The sequence below is a fragment of the Notamacropus eugenii genome, chromosome 3, assembly GCF_028372415.1.
Source record: "Notamacropus eugenii isolate mMacEug1 chromosome 3, mMacEug1.pri_v2, whole genome shotgun sequence".
Taxonomy (NCBI): domain Eukaryota; kingdom Metazoa; phylum Chordata; class Mammalia; order Diprotodontia; family Macropodidae; genus Notamacropus; species Notamacropus eugenii.
The window spans coordinates 187,021,906-187,041,498 of NC_092874.1; the positions used below are offsets into that span (position 1 = coordinate 187,021,906).

The 19,593-nt window shown below is 34.0% G+C and overlaps 2 protein-coding genes and 1 non-coding gene across 8 annotated transcripts in view; 1 reads left to right on the forward strand and 2 right to left on the reverse strand.

Moving 5' to 3' along the window:
• Positions 1 to 679: 679 nt before the first annotated feature.
• Positions 680 to 1,730, reverse strand: CAPZA3 (capping actin protein of muscle Z-line subunit alpha 3). The gene has a single exon (XM_072653606.1). It carries the CDS (start codon positions 1,635 to 1,637, stop codon positions 735 to 737), a length of 903 nt encoding a protein of 300 aa, XP_072509707.1. The 5' UTR covers positions 1,638 to 1,730; the 3' UTR covers positions 680 to 734.
• A 97-nt stretch (positions 1,731 to 1,827) lies between these two features.
• PLCZ1 (phospholipase C zeta 1) overlaps positions 1,828 to 19,593 on the forward strand; it is a 103,475-nt gene continuing 85,709 nt past the window's right edge. For 3 of the 6 annotated variants that reach the window (XR_011977015.1, XR_011977016.1, XM_072653605.1), the window contains exons 1-3: positions 1,828 to 1,984; positions 2,483 to 2,632; positions 4,771 to 4,894. Coding sequence is in view for 1 of the 6 variants with exons in the window: in XM_072653605.1 (XP_072509706.1) it covers positions 2,622 to 2,632; positions 4,771 to 4,894 (135 nt within the window). In the remaining 5 variants the exon portion in view is untranslated. Of the gene's footprint in view, positions 1,985 to 2,482; positions 2,633 to 4,770; positions 4,895 to 19,593 lie in introns of those variants that run through there. The other 3 variants (XR_011977018.1, XR_011977017.1, XR_011977019.1) reach the window with 3 other exon arrangements.
• LOC140497867 (U6 spliceosomal RNA) lies at positions 18,261 to 18,364 on the reverse strand. Its single transcript, XR_011964878.1, has one exon. It is a non-coding gene; the product is annotated as a U6 spliceosomal RNA (small nuclear RNA).

Here is a 19,593-nt window from a genome sequence, read left to right on the forward strand (position 1 = left end):
TGGATAGAAAGCTGCTCTTGGAGTGAGAAAAGGTAGAGTTCAAGTCCCATCTCTGATAGAAACTGATTGTGTGGCCCTGGGCAAATCATACAACCTCTCACTGACCCATGTGAAAAAAGAATCTAAGTTGTGGATCAGTTGGTAGGGAGCATCCTCACTGAGAATTCCCTATACCAATAAAATCACAGATTTGATCCAACAAAAACATTATTGGTTATTTCTATTAAGTCTTTTTCCCCCTCTATAAGGAAATGTCCTCAGAAAACTGCAATTATAATTTAAAGCATGTAATAAAAGGGGAAGAAAAGAATGATGGATTGAGTACCAAAGCTAAGGAACCCACATACAGTGTTAACACTGTGACATTTGGGAGACAGGTTTTATGAGGGTAGAAGGTTGAATTTTTCCTTGTTTTGCTGCAGTGAACCAGAAATAAGAGATTTTCATTTATATTTCAGTAAGAAGAATCTCTGAGTCAAAGTCAGGTTCTACTGGACCAGTTCTGGGAAGAAGTTCATTCTCTAGGAGGTTAAGTGACTCATCCTTGGCTTAGAGAAATCTCTTATAATTTTACAAAGTTTGTCCCTGCATTCTTTGATTTCTTTGCTCAGACACACATACTCTAAGAAAATGCTTACCTTTTAGAGAGAAAAAAAATAAAAAGCAAAACAAAACAGTACTCCTTTTTTTACAATGACCCAATCAAGAACAGCCCATCACCAGGAACAAATCCTTTATGTGATCCAGTGGCATAATGCATTTTTTGAATAATTGACATATCCAAGGCTAGGATACATCACCAGCTTCATGTCATTTACTATTCTCTGCCAGTCAATATAAGTACGAGTCACTGGAAGATCTCTTCTTAAAATTTTTTGCAATGAAACTGCTAGGTCCTGAAATTCTTCTATGACTGCAGTTTGAAATTTGTTTTCTTGCTCCTCTACAAATTTGGCAAAGCCTATAGCGAGTTGAGCTTGGTTAACCACATCCAAGTAGTCCTGTACATCCTTGCTGATATCAAGATGAAAGTTGACTTGTTTAAAGAAATGTGCTTTCACATAAATTGACCCTATTACTTGAGTGAGAAAAGGAGTTATTGAAAAAATCCATTTTGATTTCCAAAGGCCATTCCAGTAATCTGAAGCTTTGTAATGATGATCTTCTATGCATGCTATTAAGAACTCTTTACTTCTTATGGTTTTCCTAAGTACATTGCAATTTCCTGATGGGAAGTGTTTGCTCACATAGATTTTTAAAGCATAAGATACCACCATTCTCAGACATTCTGCCTCATTACGTAGAATACCATGACTCTCAATGTCTTTCAGCTGATTCTCAAGAACATCAAATTTGAAAGAAAGCCTGGTATGAGAGTCAAAGAAGCGATGGTCACCCAGTTCATTGTGGTGAGCAAGTAGTACTTGGTGTCCATCTATGTTGAGTGGTACAAAATACTTTTTGCAGTATTTGTTACCAGCCCATTCACCATGTCGTCGCATTAATTTTTCATCTTCAACCAGCAGAGAAAGGTCATCAAAACTATTTATAAATTCTCCTGGAGGGGCTTGTGTTAGCAAATTTTGAATGGCTTTTTCTTTGTCTTTCTCACTCACTTTACAGCGAAAGTTCTTCATTGTTTTTCTTTCGGGGGAAGTAAAGAAAATTAAATTAAATATGACCAAAAGAATAAGAGAACATCATTCATGATGCCTTCCCAATCGACATGTTAAAGGTTCAAGAAGTTTTTATGATCATCCATCATCAGACAGAAGGTCTGGAACATTCTGATCTTCCAAATGTTGTCATAATGTATTTTACTCAGCAACATCTAGAACTCTTGAGAATGTTACAGAATGCATTTGTGTGGAAACAACTTATAAGGCCAGTAGTCATGTGATAGGCTGATTTGCAGTGTTAACAGCTCACTATAATCTGAGGATTTAAAGAAACCGGGAATCCTGAACACTCCTCTGCAAAGGTGGTATGTCTGTGCTTGTGTTCCATACTGGGAGATATCTAGAGAAATAGCATCAAGAGTCAAGGCAGGGTTAGGAATATTGGATACCTTAAGGCACAGTAGTGAAGCTGGCATATTTATCTTCCTGATCCATTAGAATAGGGCCATTAATATAGTAGCCTCAAATTATTTGAAAACATTCTATGATGAGAAGGCTTGAATAAATGTAAAAAGAAACAAATGTAAACATTCTTATTGTCTAAGTTCATGGGGAGAAAGTCAAACTTCTAATTTAAGGAAAATGTGTTTTAGATGGACATAAAGAAAAGTAGACTACCCTAGAAGTCAAACTTCTAATTTAAGGAAAATGTGTTTTAGATGGACATAAAGAAAAGGAGACTACCCTAGATTACCCTAGATTATATAGAAAAGGACTGGACTGGAGTATTTTACCTTGCACACAGTTATGTAAAAGAAAGTAAAATGCTACAGATTATTGGTTGTTCTCTGCTCTTTTCCTAGCATCTTCGTGGCAGCAGCAGGTGCATTAATGAAATCTATTACTTCAAGAGGCAAACCTGAGTACCTTCAGAAGCACCATAAAAACAAGAAATATGGAATGCTTGACTAATTGAGAACAAGACATAAAAGAGTCTAAGAAATGGAGAACAAATATCCACTTAGATGTCACTTCTGCCTCCCCTGTTCTTTCTCCTGATTTCATACTTTTCTGGGTTTTGATCCCAACCTTTTCCAAGATTTTCTGTTAGGTTAAAATCCATTCCTTGAGCACATGCTTTTTGTTAACATTATATTCTCTTAGGTTTTCTCTAGTTTCAATATCAAACTCTTTATCAGGTAAAGAACAAAAGGGTTGCCATGACTGACCTGACCCACAATTCATATTATATAGATATTTTTCATCTGGCATTAGCACCATGGTTTGCTTTTTTAGAGAACAATTTCCTCCTAAATGCTAGCCTCTTAAGTTTAGATGTGTACCCCCAAAACACTTCAGTAGTTCTTAATACTCCATCACAGATAGGGCATATCTTTCTTGAATTTTATCTGAATCTTTTTAAAAAAAAGTACTTATATTTTAGCTACTTATCTCTTAGCAGTAGTAGAATCATAGTATAGATTTAAAATAGGAAGAGACCTTAGAAGCCCTCCCATCCAATTGTCTCATTTTATAGATAATGAAATTGAGGTTCAGTGAGGTTAAATGATTTGCTTGGATATTTAGCTATTGTCTGGATTTGAGGCAGGATTTGAACTCAGATCTTGATTGTCTATGATTCTATTCACTGTGCCACCTAACTGTTCCTATGATTTCTGAAATTTTCCACAATTCTTATTAGAGATTAAACAATATTTCTTTTCTGTGCCCTAAATTTATATATTTCAAGTTTCAATCTTTCAATCCTAAACCTCTACAGAAATATTAATTATTTTATTATTATCATCATTACTCCCATTAGTTTTAGTGAGAATTCATTTTTTGGATAAAGTCTGTTCTTGCTCAACCCCCACCATGATTTTATCACATCAGACAAAATTACCTCTCATCATTCCTTTTATCTGCTGAATAAGAACGATCTCCTTAATTCTCATAAAAAAATGGTTCATCTGTCCCTTGATCATTTTAGATTTTCTTTGGACTTCACTGAGGTGTGAAAACTAGATCTTTATCCAAGTTCCAGGTGTGGACATACAATACTTTTCCTATTCTTGAAAGTGCTTGGAATTTGTTAATGTTTGGGTGTAGCAGCCCATTTAACTCATGCTTTCAGAGATAAATCCACAATAACTACTAAATTCCTCGCTGGTGTCATGACTTCCTTTTTTCAGGTTTTCCTTCTTTCATCTGTAATTTTTATTGTTTCATGTCTTTGAGTAACTTTACTTCACCGAGATCCTTATCTTAGTCCAAATAGAGGCTCTCTCTCTGCATCTAACTTTTATTATTCTTTGGTGTGTAGCTAGAAGTGTATACATACATATATTTATGTGTATATATATATAAAGGGGGAGAGGGTAAAGGAGAGACAAAGGAAGAGGAAAAGAGAGACATACAGAAACAGAGAGAAGGAGTGTATGTATGTGTGATGGTAGGGGTAGGAGGTGGAAGTGGAGAAGTGTTGCAAGGTAGAAAGAGTGTTGGATTTAAAATTAGAGGACATTTCCTACCTATGTGACCTTGGGTAAGTCACTTCCTTTCTCTGGGTCTTAGTTTCCCCATCTACTTGTATGATACACACATAATAAGGGAGCTAGGTGGCACAGTGGATAGAGTGTTGGGTCTGAAATCAAGAAGTCCTGAGTTCAAATTTAGTCTCCTCCTAGCTGTGTGACCCTGGGCAAGTCATTTAACCTTTGTTTGACTTAGTTTCCTCACCTGTAAAATGGGGATAATAATAGCACCTACCTCATAGTGCTGTTGTAAGGATCAAATGAAATAATAATGTAAAGGCACAGTGTCTGAACTATAGCAAGTGCTATTTAGATGTCAATATTATTGTACACACACACATATATACATATGTATACATATATATGAATGTATATACATATACACATTTTATTTTAGCATGATCTTATTTTAAGGATATATTCTATATTAAAGTGGTCCTGTATTTGAACTAATGCAACATACTGTTTGTATCTTTTAAAGCAAAATATAGAGCACCATTTAAAATAAATATTTTAAACTGCCCCTGAAACCAAATTTTAGATATTTAGATGCCTAATGATTTGGTATACTAAATGTTAATCATGAGACTTTCCTTAACTTGTTTTTTTCTCCATACATGGTTTTTATCAGTTATTCAGGAAGACTTTAGAGCTGGAAGAATTAGCGTAGAAAAAACAGTGAAATTACTTGAAAAGCTAGATATCCGGTGTGATGGTAATCATGTCAAATGTATTTTTAAGGTGAGAAGATATATTTATTTATTTTTCTTATAAGGGCTTGTGGTAGTGGATCAATTTTATGGTTCCTACACAAATTGCACATGACAAATGAAAGTCTTTTGGAAATCAAAGCACATGTTAATGCACATTTCTGACAATGGATAGAGTCTGGACAAAAGGAAAATATGACAAATATAGAAGAGGATGAGAATATTTAATCATCTATATGATTTAATGCAAAGTTGATTAATCTCTTTGGTAGAAAGTTTACTGACCATAAAAATGTGGATGTAATGTCATCTGATTCAGAATATGTATCATTATTGTTCTCAAAGCTAGATTCTCTACACTCTGCTATTTTAAGGTCCTTATTGAATCTTAAAGTACTATATAGTTATGATTATTATTGTTAGTATATAAATATTGTTGTTATACAGGATATGAATAAGGATTCCATGAAAAAATCAGTGTTGACTCCAGTTAGTCACCAGTGCCAAGGTCAAAATAAAGCCAGTAATTGGGGAGGTGGAAATAGGTTAACAAGAGGTGGTAGAAGGTAGATGTCTAGGGCTTGACAAAGGAAATCCTACTCTTGGAGTGTGAGTTGAGCTAAAGCTGGAGGGAGAGCTGAGGACTCAGTACCTGCCTGCTCATTCATGTCTCTTGTTTTGGACACTGAAACTTTCCTAAACTGCAGTTCTTATAATTAAACATGGTACTCCAAGTGTGGTCCGACCAGAGGAGATTATGAGGAAACTATCACCTCTTTATTTCAAAAAGTTAAATCTTTCTTAACTCAACCAAAGGGTGAAGTTAATTCTTTTGGACTCTATATTACCCTGTGTTGCCTGATATTTAACATGCGGTCTCCTAAAAGTTCCAGATCTTTTTCAAACAAAAATCTATGTAAGCATTTTCCCTCCATCTTGTGCTTGTGGAGTTGGTTTTTTGAACCAAAGTATAAAACTTTACATTTCTCTATTTTGCATTTAATTTTGGAATCAACCTAACGTTTTAGATCATCAATTTCTTTATCTGAGTCCTGACTTTGTTTTTTTAGGTCTTCAAATTAGATGTGCATTCTATGTGTGCCTTTGTCCGAATCATTAATAAAAATGTTAAAATCCATATGAGGCCGAGCACATGGGGCAGTGTGCTGGAGACTTATTCAGTTGACCTCTAAGCATCAATTGAGTTTCACATCGCTCTACATTTTCTACAAGAATAGAAACTATATCAAAAGCATTGCTAAAATTTAGGCAAACTAAGTAGAATTTCATGATTTCCTTTTTAATAATGCTTCAAAATGGGATATAAATTTGGCTTGGTAAGGCCTCTTCCTGAGACAATTCTGGCCTATAAATAAATATTGTTTCCATTTTTATATACTAATTAGCCAATACTTTAACAATGCATTCTCAAATTTTTCTAGGAATTAGCATCAAATTCACTCTCCTGTAGTTTATAGACTCAACTCATTCATTTTTTATTTGAAAATCAAGAATACCATTTGTCCTTTTGCAGTCCTTCAATACTTCTCTTGTCTGTTTTCTATAATCTATAATCTTTCAGACATCACTTAAAGTGATTCAGCAATCACATTAACTGATACTTTGAATCTCCTGAATCTAGTTCATCCAGGTCAAGTGTCTTGAATTTGTCTTAAACAGCTAGGTGCTTTCTTACTTCCCCATATATATCTTGTGTTACTACCTCCATTCTATCCATTTTTGTTCTGTCATTGTCAATGAAAAGGCCAGGAAAACAGAAGGAAATAAAAATGAGCAGCAATGCCTTCTGTCTGTTGTCAGTTGCCACCATCCCATCTTCCTTGAACAATGGTTCTGTCTATATTTAATCCTCCTCTTAATCCTAAGGTAGCTTTTTATAATGCCCACCTTTGCTGTCCTTAATTTTTCTCACAAAAATTGTTCTGAGCTTTTTTACTCTTGATATTCTTCTTACAGTACCATGCTTCACTTCTGTAGTCATTATGTTATCTTTCTTTGTGTTTATATCCTGTTTATGCATATATAACACATATACAATACATACATATATATGTATAATACATATATAATACATATACACACAAATATGTATGTATGTATACATAGATATGTGAATACATTATCCATATATATCTGTGGTCCAATGTGGATGTACAGAGAACTAATATGTGAGTATGTATGTATTTATGTACATATAAAAAATCTTGTTATTTGATCATTCATATGCATGCATATATGTGTAGATGTATATATATATATATATACATATATATATATATATATATATATATATATATATATATATATATATATATATATATATATATATATATATATATATATATATGTAGTTTGGTCTGTTTTTTCTGCATCCACATTAGTCTCTTCAGACAGTTCTTTCCTCCCCCTCTCTTTTCAGAATTATTTTCCATTTTCTCACTAAAATCCAATTATTTGGAGAGATGCATTGAGTTCAAGATGCCTGGGTATGTCCAGTTGAAAATGTGATGGAGCTCAGGAAAATGATGAGGGCTAGATTTTTGGATCTGGGAGTCATGTTCATACAGATAATAGCTTAATGGGAGCTGATAGAGTCACTAAGAGAGTGTGTAGAAGAGAAAAGGGCACAAGGTTGAACCATGGGATATCTCCATGGTTAGTGGTAGAACTTGGGATAGTGTTTGCATAGAAATCTGAGGAGTGGTCATTATAGGTTGAAGGTAAGTAATGAAAACATATCCAGGAGGACAAAAAGAAATTCAAGGAAGTCAGGAAGGATGAAGCCTGAGAAAAGGCTAATGGATTTAGCAATTTAATAAAATTTAAAATTAATTTTTAGCAAAATGCAGTAGTGATGTAACAAGTGGCAGAGTTTTTATATTGGGTGAGGAACTTTGAGCAAAGATCTAAAGACAAACTGTTGACACTCTGAGAGTCAGAGAGAACTTGGAATTACTCCCAGACATGATCCAGTGTTGAGTGGGAGAGGGAGCCTATAAAAATGGGAATAATGTTGGGTTAACAAAGTACGTCCTTGTTACTGAGAAAGATCAGGCCACTGGTCAACAGTCCTCCATGAAACTGTGTCCAATATAATTTTAAGTGTTCATTTTTAACTCTTTTTAAGAGTTAAAAGCTACACACTTTATTATTCTATGAATTTCTTTGAAATAATAGATATTTTGTAAATTTTTTCTATTCTTATCTTTTTGAAATCCCTCTTTGAATATAACTGCTCTGCTTTATTATATTTTTTATTTTATTCTAATGCTTTAATTTTATTTTAAAGTTTCATAGTTTTGTTTATTACTCGATGATTGTCTGCTTAAGCAATGGTATCTGATGCATTGCTGGATAGATAGATAGATAGATAGATAGATAGATAGATAGATAGATAGATGGACTGATGAATTGAGCATTTATTGCTCTCTAATTAATACCAAGATCTGGGGGTGCAAACAGAAGTAAATGACCTCAAGGAGCTAAAATTCTAGTGGGGGAATACAACTCATAAAGAGGAGTGGAGAGCTGGGATGACGCAGGTCAAATACTCCTGCAGAGTCCTTGTGGTTTTGGATGAAAGTTTGCCTATCAGAAACCAATGTCTCAGAGGTAGAGTCCAGTGTTTTGCAGTCAAGAAAATGAGAATTGTGGCCAGATAGTAGGCAGCGTGATGTTGTTATTTAATCTAAATTAAACAGTATGGGTAGGAAATCTTTAGAAGGTTGGTTCAAAGTGTTGGGATTTAAATCTCATGATAGACTTTTGAAAAATTATTTTTAATTGCAAAAACATTAATAAACATGACATTTTCCATATACAAAAACAGAAAGGGAGAATTGTATACGAAACTATGAATCTCTATTATGTACATATTATTTTTAAAGTATGTAAATGTTAAATATAACATGGTAGTACCCACACTGCACTACTTGTCTGGTTCCATTTCTGAAAGTCCTTTTGCACTCTTCTGTTTATTTCTTTAACATTTCATTGGGACTATCTCTATCCCCTTCCCCCTCTTTATAATTCCTACTCCCTGCCAGGAAAGCCTTTTCTTGTAACTAATAGTCAAGCAGTGGGGTAGAGTGTGCTGATCCTGGATCAGGAAGATCTGAACTGAGATTTGACCTCAGATGCTTACTAGCTAGGAAAGTCACCTAACCTCTGTTTGCCTCAGTTTCTTCAACTATAAAGTGATGATGATAATAATACCTACCTTTCAGGGTTGTTGTGAGGATCAAGAGAGATAATACTTGTAAAATACTTAGCACAATGTCTGACACAGAGTAGGAGCTTTCTAATTATTCCTCTCCCCTCCCTTTCTCTTCCTTTCCTTTTCCTTCCCCTGTCAAGCAGAATAAATCACACATTGATTTTTCCTGAAAAATCTAAGTCTTATTCCACACTTATAAGTGATTAGTAGCACCATGAGATTTGAGGACAAATGTCAAAAAAGAGGGATGATTACACATCATAGGTCAGTGATCTTAACTTTGAAGCCTAGGGAAATTATGGAAAGCATCATTAAAGACATGGTTACTGACATTTAGAAAAGGATGTGGTGATTACAAGGAACCACAATGATTTTAGTAAGAACTTGTCATTTCAAACTAACTCATTTCCTTTTTTCTGTATTTCTAAATTAAATGAGGGGCACGTTATAGATTTAACTTTACCTAGATTTTAGCAAAGCTTTAGATAAAGCATTTAATGTTATTCTTGTGGAGAAAGTGGGGGGCAGTGGATTAGACAATGACACAATAAAGTAGATTCAAAAATGGTTGTATAGCCAGGTTTAAAGAGTAGTTGTTGATAGATTAATATTAGTGTGGCAAGAGGTCGTGTGTATTTCCCAAGTGATTTGTACTTGGGCTTATGTTACTTAACGTTTTTATTAATTACTTGAATAAAGACATAGATGTTATGCTTATAAAAACTGAAGATGACACAAAAGTAGGAGTGCTAGCTTACACATTGTGTGAAAGAGTCAGCAATGAAAAGGAGCTTGACAGGCTAGCACTGGGCAATATCTGATAAGATAAAATTCATCAGGAATGTTTAAATTTGTCTTTACAATGTCTTTCACCTAGGTACAAAAAATAAACTTCATAAGTATAACATGGTAGATATGAAGTATAACATGGTAGATACATGATAGAGAGCAGTTCCGAAAATTATCTAGGGTTTTTAGAATACTCTAAGCTTAATATGAGTCAGCAGTATGATGTGACAGAAATACATGACAGCTAATGACATTGGAGTACATTAAGATGGGTATACTTCTGTGAACAGGGATGTAATAGTGAAGACCCACTGTTCTCTGCCTTTATTAGGTAGCTGGAGTACTATGTTCAGTTCTGAGTGCCACATTTTAAGAAAGTCATTGATAAATTGTACATTGACCAGAGCAGAACAACCAGGATGCTGAAAGACCTTGAGTCCATGACCTATTAGGACTGGTCAAAGGAACCCATAATCCTTAGCATGGGGAAGATTAAGATTTTGGGGTTGAGGAAGTATATAATATCTATCTTCAAGTAGTTAAAGGATATGCATATATACACACATATATATAATAACATATATATGTGTATATATGTATGTGTATACACACATATATGTGTGTATATACATATATACATATGTATATATATGTATGTATATATATGTATATATATGAAAGATGACTTTCTACCATTGCTGAATTCCATTATTGCCTACTGGAAAAAAAGTTTTCAGCAGCATTGAATTGACCAGAATAAGGTGTTTTGGAATTCAAGTTCTGAGTCTGTGAGGACAGTGCAGTGGACAAAAGCTTACTACATTTTTGCCACGAATATTTCACCTTTTGATGTTGGAGCTGTGTCTAAGCTACAGAGTGTCAGATGACATTGTGGTACTACTTGCCATTCAACAATGATGTTCTTTGCAGAGTGAGATGATACTAAACTATAAAATAGCCCTTTGCTATTATCAATGTCAAAAAGCCTATTACTTGTAAATTTATAATACAGACATATCAAAAGCTTCATTTAGATTATAGAGGTAAATGTATACATCTTTAAGTATTTTATAAAGATTGCATCACTGCAGCCTTCTGCTCAGTGGTTATGACTACATGATCTAAGTTGCATTGAATGCTGATGACAAGAGCTGTGTGCTACTATAGATCCCAAATTATGTTTTGCTACTTTGACTGAAAATGTTCTGGTTAGAAGACCTTCTTGATCCCCTACTTTGGGCTCCTTAACTCATGCAATTAACTGTGTAGGAATTCTAGCTTGATGAATTCAAACCATTTTCAAGTTGTCAACATAAAAGGATCTAGGCACAAAAGATGCCTTTTATAGGGGGAAATTATGTTCCTATTCCAAAAGGCAGCCATCCTATTATCTAGTGAGTGTTCATATGCTCTTTAAGGAGATCATGAAAATGTGGCATTATGTCTGGAATCATAGAAATCAGGGAACCCATGAAGGATGAGAAGATTCCGAGGGCAACAAAAATTCTAAATTGAAAGCATTTAACCCTTAATCAGTGAACATTAGCATCACTGATCACTAATTTGACAAATATCTGTAAAGTGCCCACCTCATCCCTGAGAATGTTAGCTTTTTGAGAACACGGGCTGTTTTTTTGTTGCTGTTTTTATAGCTCCAAAACTTAGCAGAGTGCTTTGAACATAGACATTTGTGGGATTGAACTGAATTAAGTTGAATTGTGTAAAGCACACTGTTGGGGGATGGGGGAGCTATAAAGTTTAGATAACACAAAGCACACTCCCTCCTGAAGCTTACAGATAGATGAGTAAGGAGATAAGACATACAAAGAAATAGTCGTTTAAAAAAAAACCCTGAAAAGTCCAAATAGTCTATATCCTAGTGGAATGCAAATTCTGCTAGTTTCTACCAAGCTGGAAATTGATTTTGGTGCAAGACTGGGGACAAGCCTCGCCCAGCCAGAAAGGCTCCTTACTAAGATGGCCACAGAATGATATATCTTTTGGTCACAGCTACTCTCCCTCTTTTAATTAGAGATAGGTTGTTGCACTCTGCATTGGAGAAGAGATTACTCAAACTAATGAAGCTATAGGACCTTGAAATGTTGAAATAAGCAGTCGAAATGTTTTGTAAGATCAGTTGGCAGAGCTTTTGATAACCATTAAAGACTTTGAGAATTAGGGCAATTCAGTTTCTGCTTCACAAACTTAATAACTGTGTGACCCTGGAAAAGTCATGTAATCCCTATGCCTCAGTTTTCTTATCTGTAATATAAAGGAGTCAGAATCAATATCTTTCTATACTCTCTTCTAGCTCTAAATCTATGAACCTTGTTTGTTGTGATTTCATAAATTGGATAATAGGAGATCAACTGATCAATTGAGGATTACCTCCCTCTTTTCCCTGCCACTCCTCAGATATCTTTGAAAACTCTAAGACACTAGATTTGTCAACCATCAAAGGGTCTATTTGTTCACATTTATAACACTGACACTTTTTAAATCACCAGTCTTTTCTTATTCTATTTAAACTAGCATAGACCAATTTCTGTTTTGCCAAAAATTTTCAGAGGATAAACTGTGCTGAGCAATTACGTTTCTTTAAAAAAGTCCACAATTTGTTCTGGTTCTTAATATTAAGATCTTTGCAATGCTTTTTATATAGTATTAACTTTCAAGAAAATTATTTGCAGCTCTATTGACTGTGTTCTAAAATGTGTTGCCAAGAAGTGAACTTCTTCCAATTCTTCCTGACTAGGGTAGTCTCCTTACTGTTGGAGACTATTTTTTTCATAATGCATTCCAATTTTCTATTAGCATTATTAGTGACCTCATCATAGTATTGACTCATACTGAGTCTGAAGTCCATTAAAACCCACATATATATATATATATTTAAGATAAATGACCATGTTATCCCCACTTTATACTTGTGATGTCTATTTCTAAAGTAGGAACAATGAGAAGAAGTGTCAGAGAGAAAAATTCTGGCTTCGTGTAAGAATAAACTTTATCATAAGAACTACCCCAAAATAGAATGGCTGACCTTAAGAAGTAATGGGCTCCCTTTCTTGGTGGTCCTCAAAGGACAGTTGATCATTTACCATGTATGGTGCAGAGTACATTTTCTTTCAAGATGGATTTATATGGCTTCTGATGTCCCTTCAAACTCCAAAATTCTGTGATTGTGTGCTTGCCTATTTTTAAAAAGTGCATTTTCATTAAGCATTAGGCAAGAAGATTGCTTTTCCAAAACCCATTTACAAAAAAAATATGACCTAGTTAAACTAATTTCATTGCATGCCTAATATGGCAGTTCTCAAAAGATGTATTAGAATTAGCAGATAAGACTGTTGTCCTTCCTGAACCTTAGCATCGTAATATTGATGGGACAGCATCAACATCTTACACCAGATCTTTCTTACTATATTTTTCCAAGATGTGCATAGATTTCTAGTTTTCTTCTTTTAGGCTCAGAACTATTTTTAAATTGTCTCTCTTACAGTGTAGTGTGATAGAATAAGAATGATTAAGAGTCGTGATAAAATTCTAATTCTGATACTTCAGTGTCTGTGCTTTTTGGCAATTTGTCTCACAAACCTGAGCCTCATTTTTCTGATCTGTATAATAGGAATGTATAATGGCATCATTGTAGATGCCAAGCCTATCTTGTAGTATTGTGAAGATTGAATGACTGATATGTACATTAATTAAATAATTAGATAATTGGTACTGTATTATAATTCATAGGACAGCACATCTAGCTATTTTCTATAGCGTTCATGATTTTTGTATATACAGTACTATAATGAATTGATTTTTCTTCATTTCTTTCAATTTTCATCCCCAAAACTTTTGTAGGCTTCATTTTGCCTGTTGTGCTTTTATCCTCTTTCTTTCTACTGTTCATCATTTTCCATTTGACTTCTTTCTCCATCTTTGCTATCTTTCTTATCCTTTCTTACCTCTGATCTTCTTGACTTCTCGGAGCTTGGGCTCTCATAGGACTTATTTGTGTAGCATGCTCTTTCTCTCTGTCTTTTCCTTTTTTGGTTCATCAACCAATCATTATGTTTCTTTGAACTCAGGGTCTTGGGAGTTATTGAATTGAACTCGTACAGAATTTCCCTGTGCTTTTTGAACTTTGAATCAGGGATTCTCAGCATTATAATCTCTCCCCAGTGTCAATCTAAATTTAATGTATTTGTGGAAAAAAGGGTTACTTGAGGGTTTTAGTTATTCCAATTAATCAAGATTGAGCTTTTCTTTAGCATAATAACATTATACAAACCAGTCTAAAGTATTGTGGGATTCAGATGTTTAATAATTCACATTGGTATTCACCCAAGTTCATCAAAATTAATGAGGTTATATTGTACAATACTAAAAAAAATGGGGAGGTAGATGGAAAATTCAATAAGTCAACAGTATGATATTGTAGTAAAGGGAGCTAATGTAATTTTGGGCTTCTTTAAGAGGGGCATAGCATCTAGGAAAGAGGAGCTATGGAATTGGTATTTGTTCTTCATTCTTTTTTTCTCCTTAAGACTCTAGATCTGTTTTTGGCTACAAAGGAATTTCATTATTATTTTGTTAACCTTTGATAGTTTGAATTGTATGACACTAAATCTGCAAACCATCTTAGATAGTTCATAAGTTTTATTATGTTGGGACAATCCAACATCAAGAAAGAAATATCACTCCAATTAATGAAATAGCCAAAATAGCAAATGAACAAGGTGAATTCACAGTGAATATATGGAAACAATCATCAGATTACCTAAAAAATATCAAACCCTCAAATTAACAGAACATGAAATAGAGATTTTATTCCAATCTCTGAAAATGAAATTACACAAACCGTGAAGATAATGTTAATTTCTTTAAAGACTATTTGGAATAGGGTCGTTTGAAACCTCTGTTTCATGTCATATTAATTTAGACATATATATATATATATATACATTTATGGGTACTAATAAAATACCAAGGACTAGCCAAAATAATAACAAAGTCCACTGGGAGGAACTAAAGTTCTAGAATCTGAATGAACAAATGAATAAAAGAAACATTTATTTGTGATGTACAAAAGCATTGTGCTAAGCACTGGTGATACAAATAGAAAAAAAGCAAAACAGTGTCTCCTCTCAAGGAATTCACATTTAGTGGGGGTGGGGGAGTGGGGGAGGCAATAAATGTAGGAGTTTTAGTTTCAAGTCAGATGGAAAGACTCAGTGGTTTTTAGGGTACAGAAGTAACAAAGATGGTAAGCATCTCCTTTAGTAGCATTTTCATTGATAAACCTATATCCATTTTTGACACTGAGTCATTTGACAGAACCATTTCAGCAAATCAGTGATAAAAAACATGATCTGCTTGGAGAAGAATTTTTTATTTGATAAGATATCTGGGAAAACGAGAAAGCAGTTTGGGGGGAAAAAGATTTAGATAAGTATATTATATCATACACCACAAAAAGCTAAAAAAATGTGTATGTGTTCCAAATACTGAAGGTCACACTATTAAAAATTTAGATATCAAGATTAGATAATTTTCATAACTATGTCTAGGGAGAATTCTTAATAAAATGGATTAATAAGAAATCATAACGGAAGAAATTGAATAATTTTTATTACCTGAAACTGAAAAGATTGTGCTTAAACAAAATGAAGATAGTTAACTTATGAAATTAAAGCATTTATTGGGAAAAATCTTTTAGTCAATTATTTTTTATAAACATCTAATATACAATATGTAGGAAATTTGCACAAATATATTGAAGGCATATTGTTAATCAGGAATTGATACCTATGATAAAAAGAGAATATAGTAGGAAAGCACCTAGTTTCCCTTAATGCACTCAAGTCATTAAATCCATATAAATTGTATTCTGTGACATTGAATTAGAAGATGTGATTGCCACCATCAGTGATTTCAGAAAGATCATGGATAATGACAGAGTGTAATTTCAACACTGAAGAAGGCAAATTTCCAGACTTGAGAGAGAGTGAGGGGATGGAGGATAAAACCTATAAATTAAAATAAATTTGTCTTTAATATCTGCCATCATTCTAAAATATATTATAAGGGGATATTTAATGGATGTGCAGAAATACAATAATATAGTGCCAGCAAGACAAGTCATACTGAGAGTAGACTTGTAGATCAGTGGAATTTTGTAGCTATAATTCAACTAAATTTTAGCAAAAACATATGGCAGTCTCCCATGCTATCTAGACTTTGGAACTCAGCTGGGTGTTGTAATCTTGCAGTCACCTCACTCCTCCCTTAAACTCACTTCCTATATATCCAATCTATTGTTATATTGTATTATTTCTACCTTCCCAACATCTTTTTACATGTCCTTTTTCCATTCACATAGCCACCCTGGTACATGATCTAATCACTTCATATCTGGACTATTGTAATAGCCTTCTGGTTAGTTTACGTGCCTCAAGTCTCTCCTCACTTCAGTTCATCCTCTACTCAGTTGACAAAATGATTTTCCTAAAAGACAAGTCCATGTCGTCCCCTATTCAATAAACTCAAATCACTTCCTTATATCTCTAGAATAAAGTATGCAATCCTATATTTGGCTTTTCATCTCCTCCCCTCCTAGCCCCTTCTACCTTTCTGGTCTTTTACTTTTACTCTCTTCTACATACCCTACAATCAATTGATAGGATGCTCTCTATTGTTCCTTGCACAAGACACTCTACCTCCCTGCTCTTTGCCTTTTCTCTTTAAAAAAAATGATATTTTCCCCCAATCACATGTAAAAACATTTTCTAACATTCTTTTTAAGTTTTTGGTTCCAAATTTTAATTCTCCCTCTCTATCTACCCTTTCACTCACTTTGTGGAAGAAAGCTCAAGAAAGAAAGAAAGGGAAAGAAAGAAAACTGAGATGGCATCAGTTTTCTTTCCTTCCTTCCTTCCTTCCTTCCTTCCTTCCTTCCTTCCTTCCTTCCTTCCTTCCTTCCTTCCTTCCTTCCTTCCTTCCTTCCTTCTTTCCTTCCTTCCTTTCTTTCTTTCCTTTTCTTTTATTTCTCAACAATTGGGGTTAAATGACTTGCCCAGGATCACACAGTTAGTAAGTGTTAAAGTGCCTGAGGTCAGATTTAAATTCAGGTCCTACTGATTCCAGTACTATCACACCACCTAGCTGCCCCACCATCAATTCTTTCTCTGGAGCCAGATAGCATTTTTCCTCATGAGTCCTTTGAGCTTGCCTTGGATCATTGTATTGCTGAGAATAGCTAAGTCATTCGCAGTTGTTAATCATAAAATATTGCTGTTACTGTGTACAATGTTCTCCAGGTTCTGCTCACTTCACTTTGCATCACTTCATGTAAATCTAGGTTTTTCTGAAATTATCCTGTTCATTTCTTATAGTATAATAATATTCCATTACAATGCACAACTCTACCAACAGTGTACTTGTGCCCCAGTTTTTCCACATTCCCTCCAACATTTGTTATTTTCCTTTTCTATCTTATTAGGCAGTCTCAAGGTGTGGGGTGGTATCTCAGAATTGTTTCAATTTGCATTTCTCTAATCAATAGTGATTTAGAGCACTTTTCTACATAAGTATAGATAGCTTTGATTTCTGTCTGAAAATTGCTTGTTCATATCCTTTGATCATTTATCAATTGGGGAATGACTTGTATTCTTAAAAATTTAACTCAGTTCTCTATATATTTTCAAAATGAGTCCTTTATCAGTGATATTTACTGTAAAACTTCCCCACCAGTTTCTTTTTGCTTTTCTTTTAATTTTGTTTGCATTGGTTTTATTTGTGCAGACCCTTTTTAATTTAACATAATCAAAATTATTCATTTTACATTTTGTAATGCTCTTTATTTCTTTTTTGGTTCTAAATTCTTCCCTTTTCTATAGATCTGACAGTTAAACTATTCCATGCTTCCCTAATTTGGTTATGGTATCACCCATTATGTCTAAATCATGTACCCATTTTGACCTTATCTTGGTATACAGTGTCTACCTAGTTTCTGCCATGCTGTTTTCCAGTTTTCCCAACCGTTTTTGTCCTCAAAGCTGGAGTCTTTGGGCTTATCAAACGCTAAACTACTATGGTCATTTACTATGATATATTATGTATCAAATCTTTTCTGCTGATTTGCCACTCTGTTTTTTAACCAGTACTGAATTGTTTTGATGATTAATCATTTGAGAACTCTTTCACATTTTTTTCACTGATTCCCTTGATATTCTTGAACTTTTGTTCTTCCAAATGAATTTTGTTCTTATTTTCTCTAGTTCTATGAAATGTTTTTATTTCTTTTAGTTTTCAATTAATTTATTTCTAGTTTTCAACATTCACTTGCATAAGTTTTAAATTTTTCCCCTTCCCAAAAATTATGGAATGCTTCATGAATTTGTATGTCATTCTTGCACAGGGGCCATGCTAATCTCTGTATCATTCTAATTTTAGTATATGTGATACCAAAGTGAGTACCTATAAAAAGTTTTTTAATAGTTTGATTGATATGGCACTGAATAAGTAGATTAATTTAGGTGGAATTGCCATTTTTATTGTATTGACTCAGTCTACCCATGAGCAATTAATATTTTTCCAATTGTTTAGATTTGACTTCATGTGAAAAGCGTTTTGTAATTGTGTTCATTTCCATGCCTTTTCTGGGGGGACTAACTGTCCTCCTTGCCTGGAGGGGCATTCCTCCTCATCTCCTCTTGACTTCCCTGACTTCCTTAGTTCAATTTCTACCTTCTTCAAGAGGGGTTTCCTATCCTAACACTCTCTCTCAGTTAGTGCCCTTTTCATGAGATTACTGAGATTGCATTTACATTGCATATATCTTGAATATATATAATTGTTTATATATTGTGTCCCTCAGCAGAATGTGAGATCCTTGATGGAGAGGACTGCATTTTTTGCCTTTCTTTATTTCCCCAGAATTAAGCACAGTGCCTACCACATATTAAGAGTTTAATAAATGCTTGTTGATTGATTAATATGTAATAATACAGCTAGATGAACTCAGAACTGTTTGTATGATTGAATTCAAAGCTGAATCATTAATGATAATGTTTTTACTTGAAAAAATGTATTAAGGGGACTTTCTGGCCTTGTGTCATTTAATACATTTATTAATTATATTGATAAACTTATATGTGCTATGCTTATAAAATTTTTAAATGGCATAAATCTTGGAGGAACAAAAAATTCAGATAACAGATTCAGTTTCAAAGAAAATTTCAACAGTTGAAAGTATTTGACTGGATCGAATTTATTCTGAAGTTTAGTAGGGAAAAATGTAAAATTTTAACTTCAACAAAACAGTCTTGTAAGTGAAAAATCAGAGAAGTATAAGTTGGTGATGTTTTGTCTAGAAACAGTATAGGAGTTCTCATAGACTGATAGTTGAATATAAGTCAACAGAATGGCTGATAAAAAAGCTAATGTAATCTTCATTTGGAGAAGAACAGTATCCAGTATTAGAGAGGTGATAAACTCCTTATACTCCATTTTGATCAGATCAAATCTACAGTTTTATGTTCAGTTCTGGGATCACACTCTAAAAAGGGTATCAATAGACTGGACGATATCCAGAGATAGTTATGGTTGGTCCTGCTTCATAACAGCATCCTTCTCTTCTATTCCTACCTATTATGCTGGTCTAATTCCTTATTCTCTCAAGTCTGGAATTCGATAGAACTGTCTCT

Coding starts and splice junctions, on each gene's coding strand:
- CAPZA3 (XM_072653606.1), bottom strand. CDS start 1,637: ATGAAGAACTTTCGCTGTAAAGTGAGTGAGAAAGACAAAGAAAAAGCC.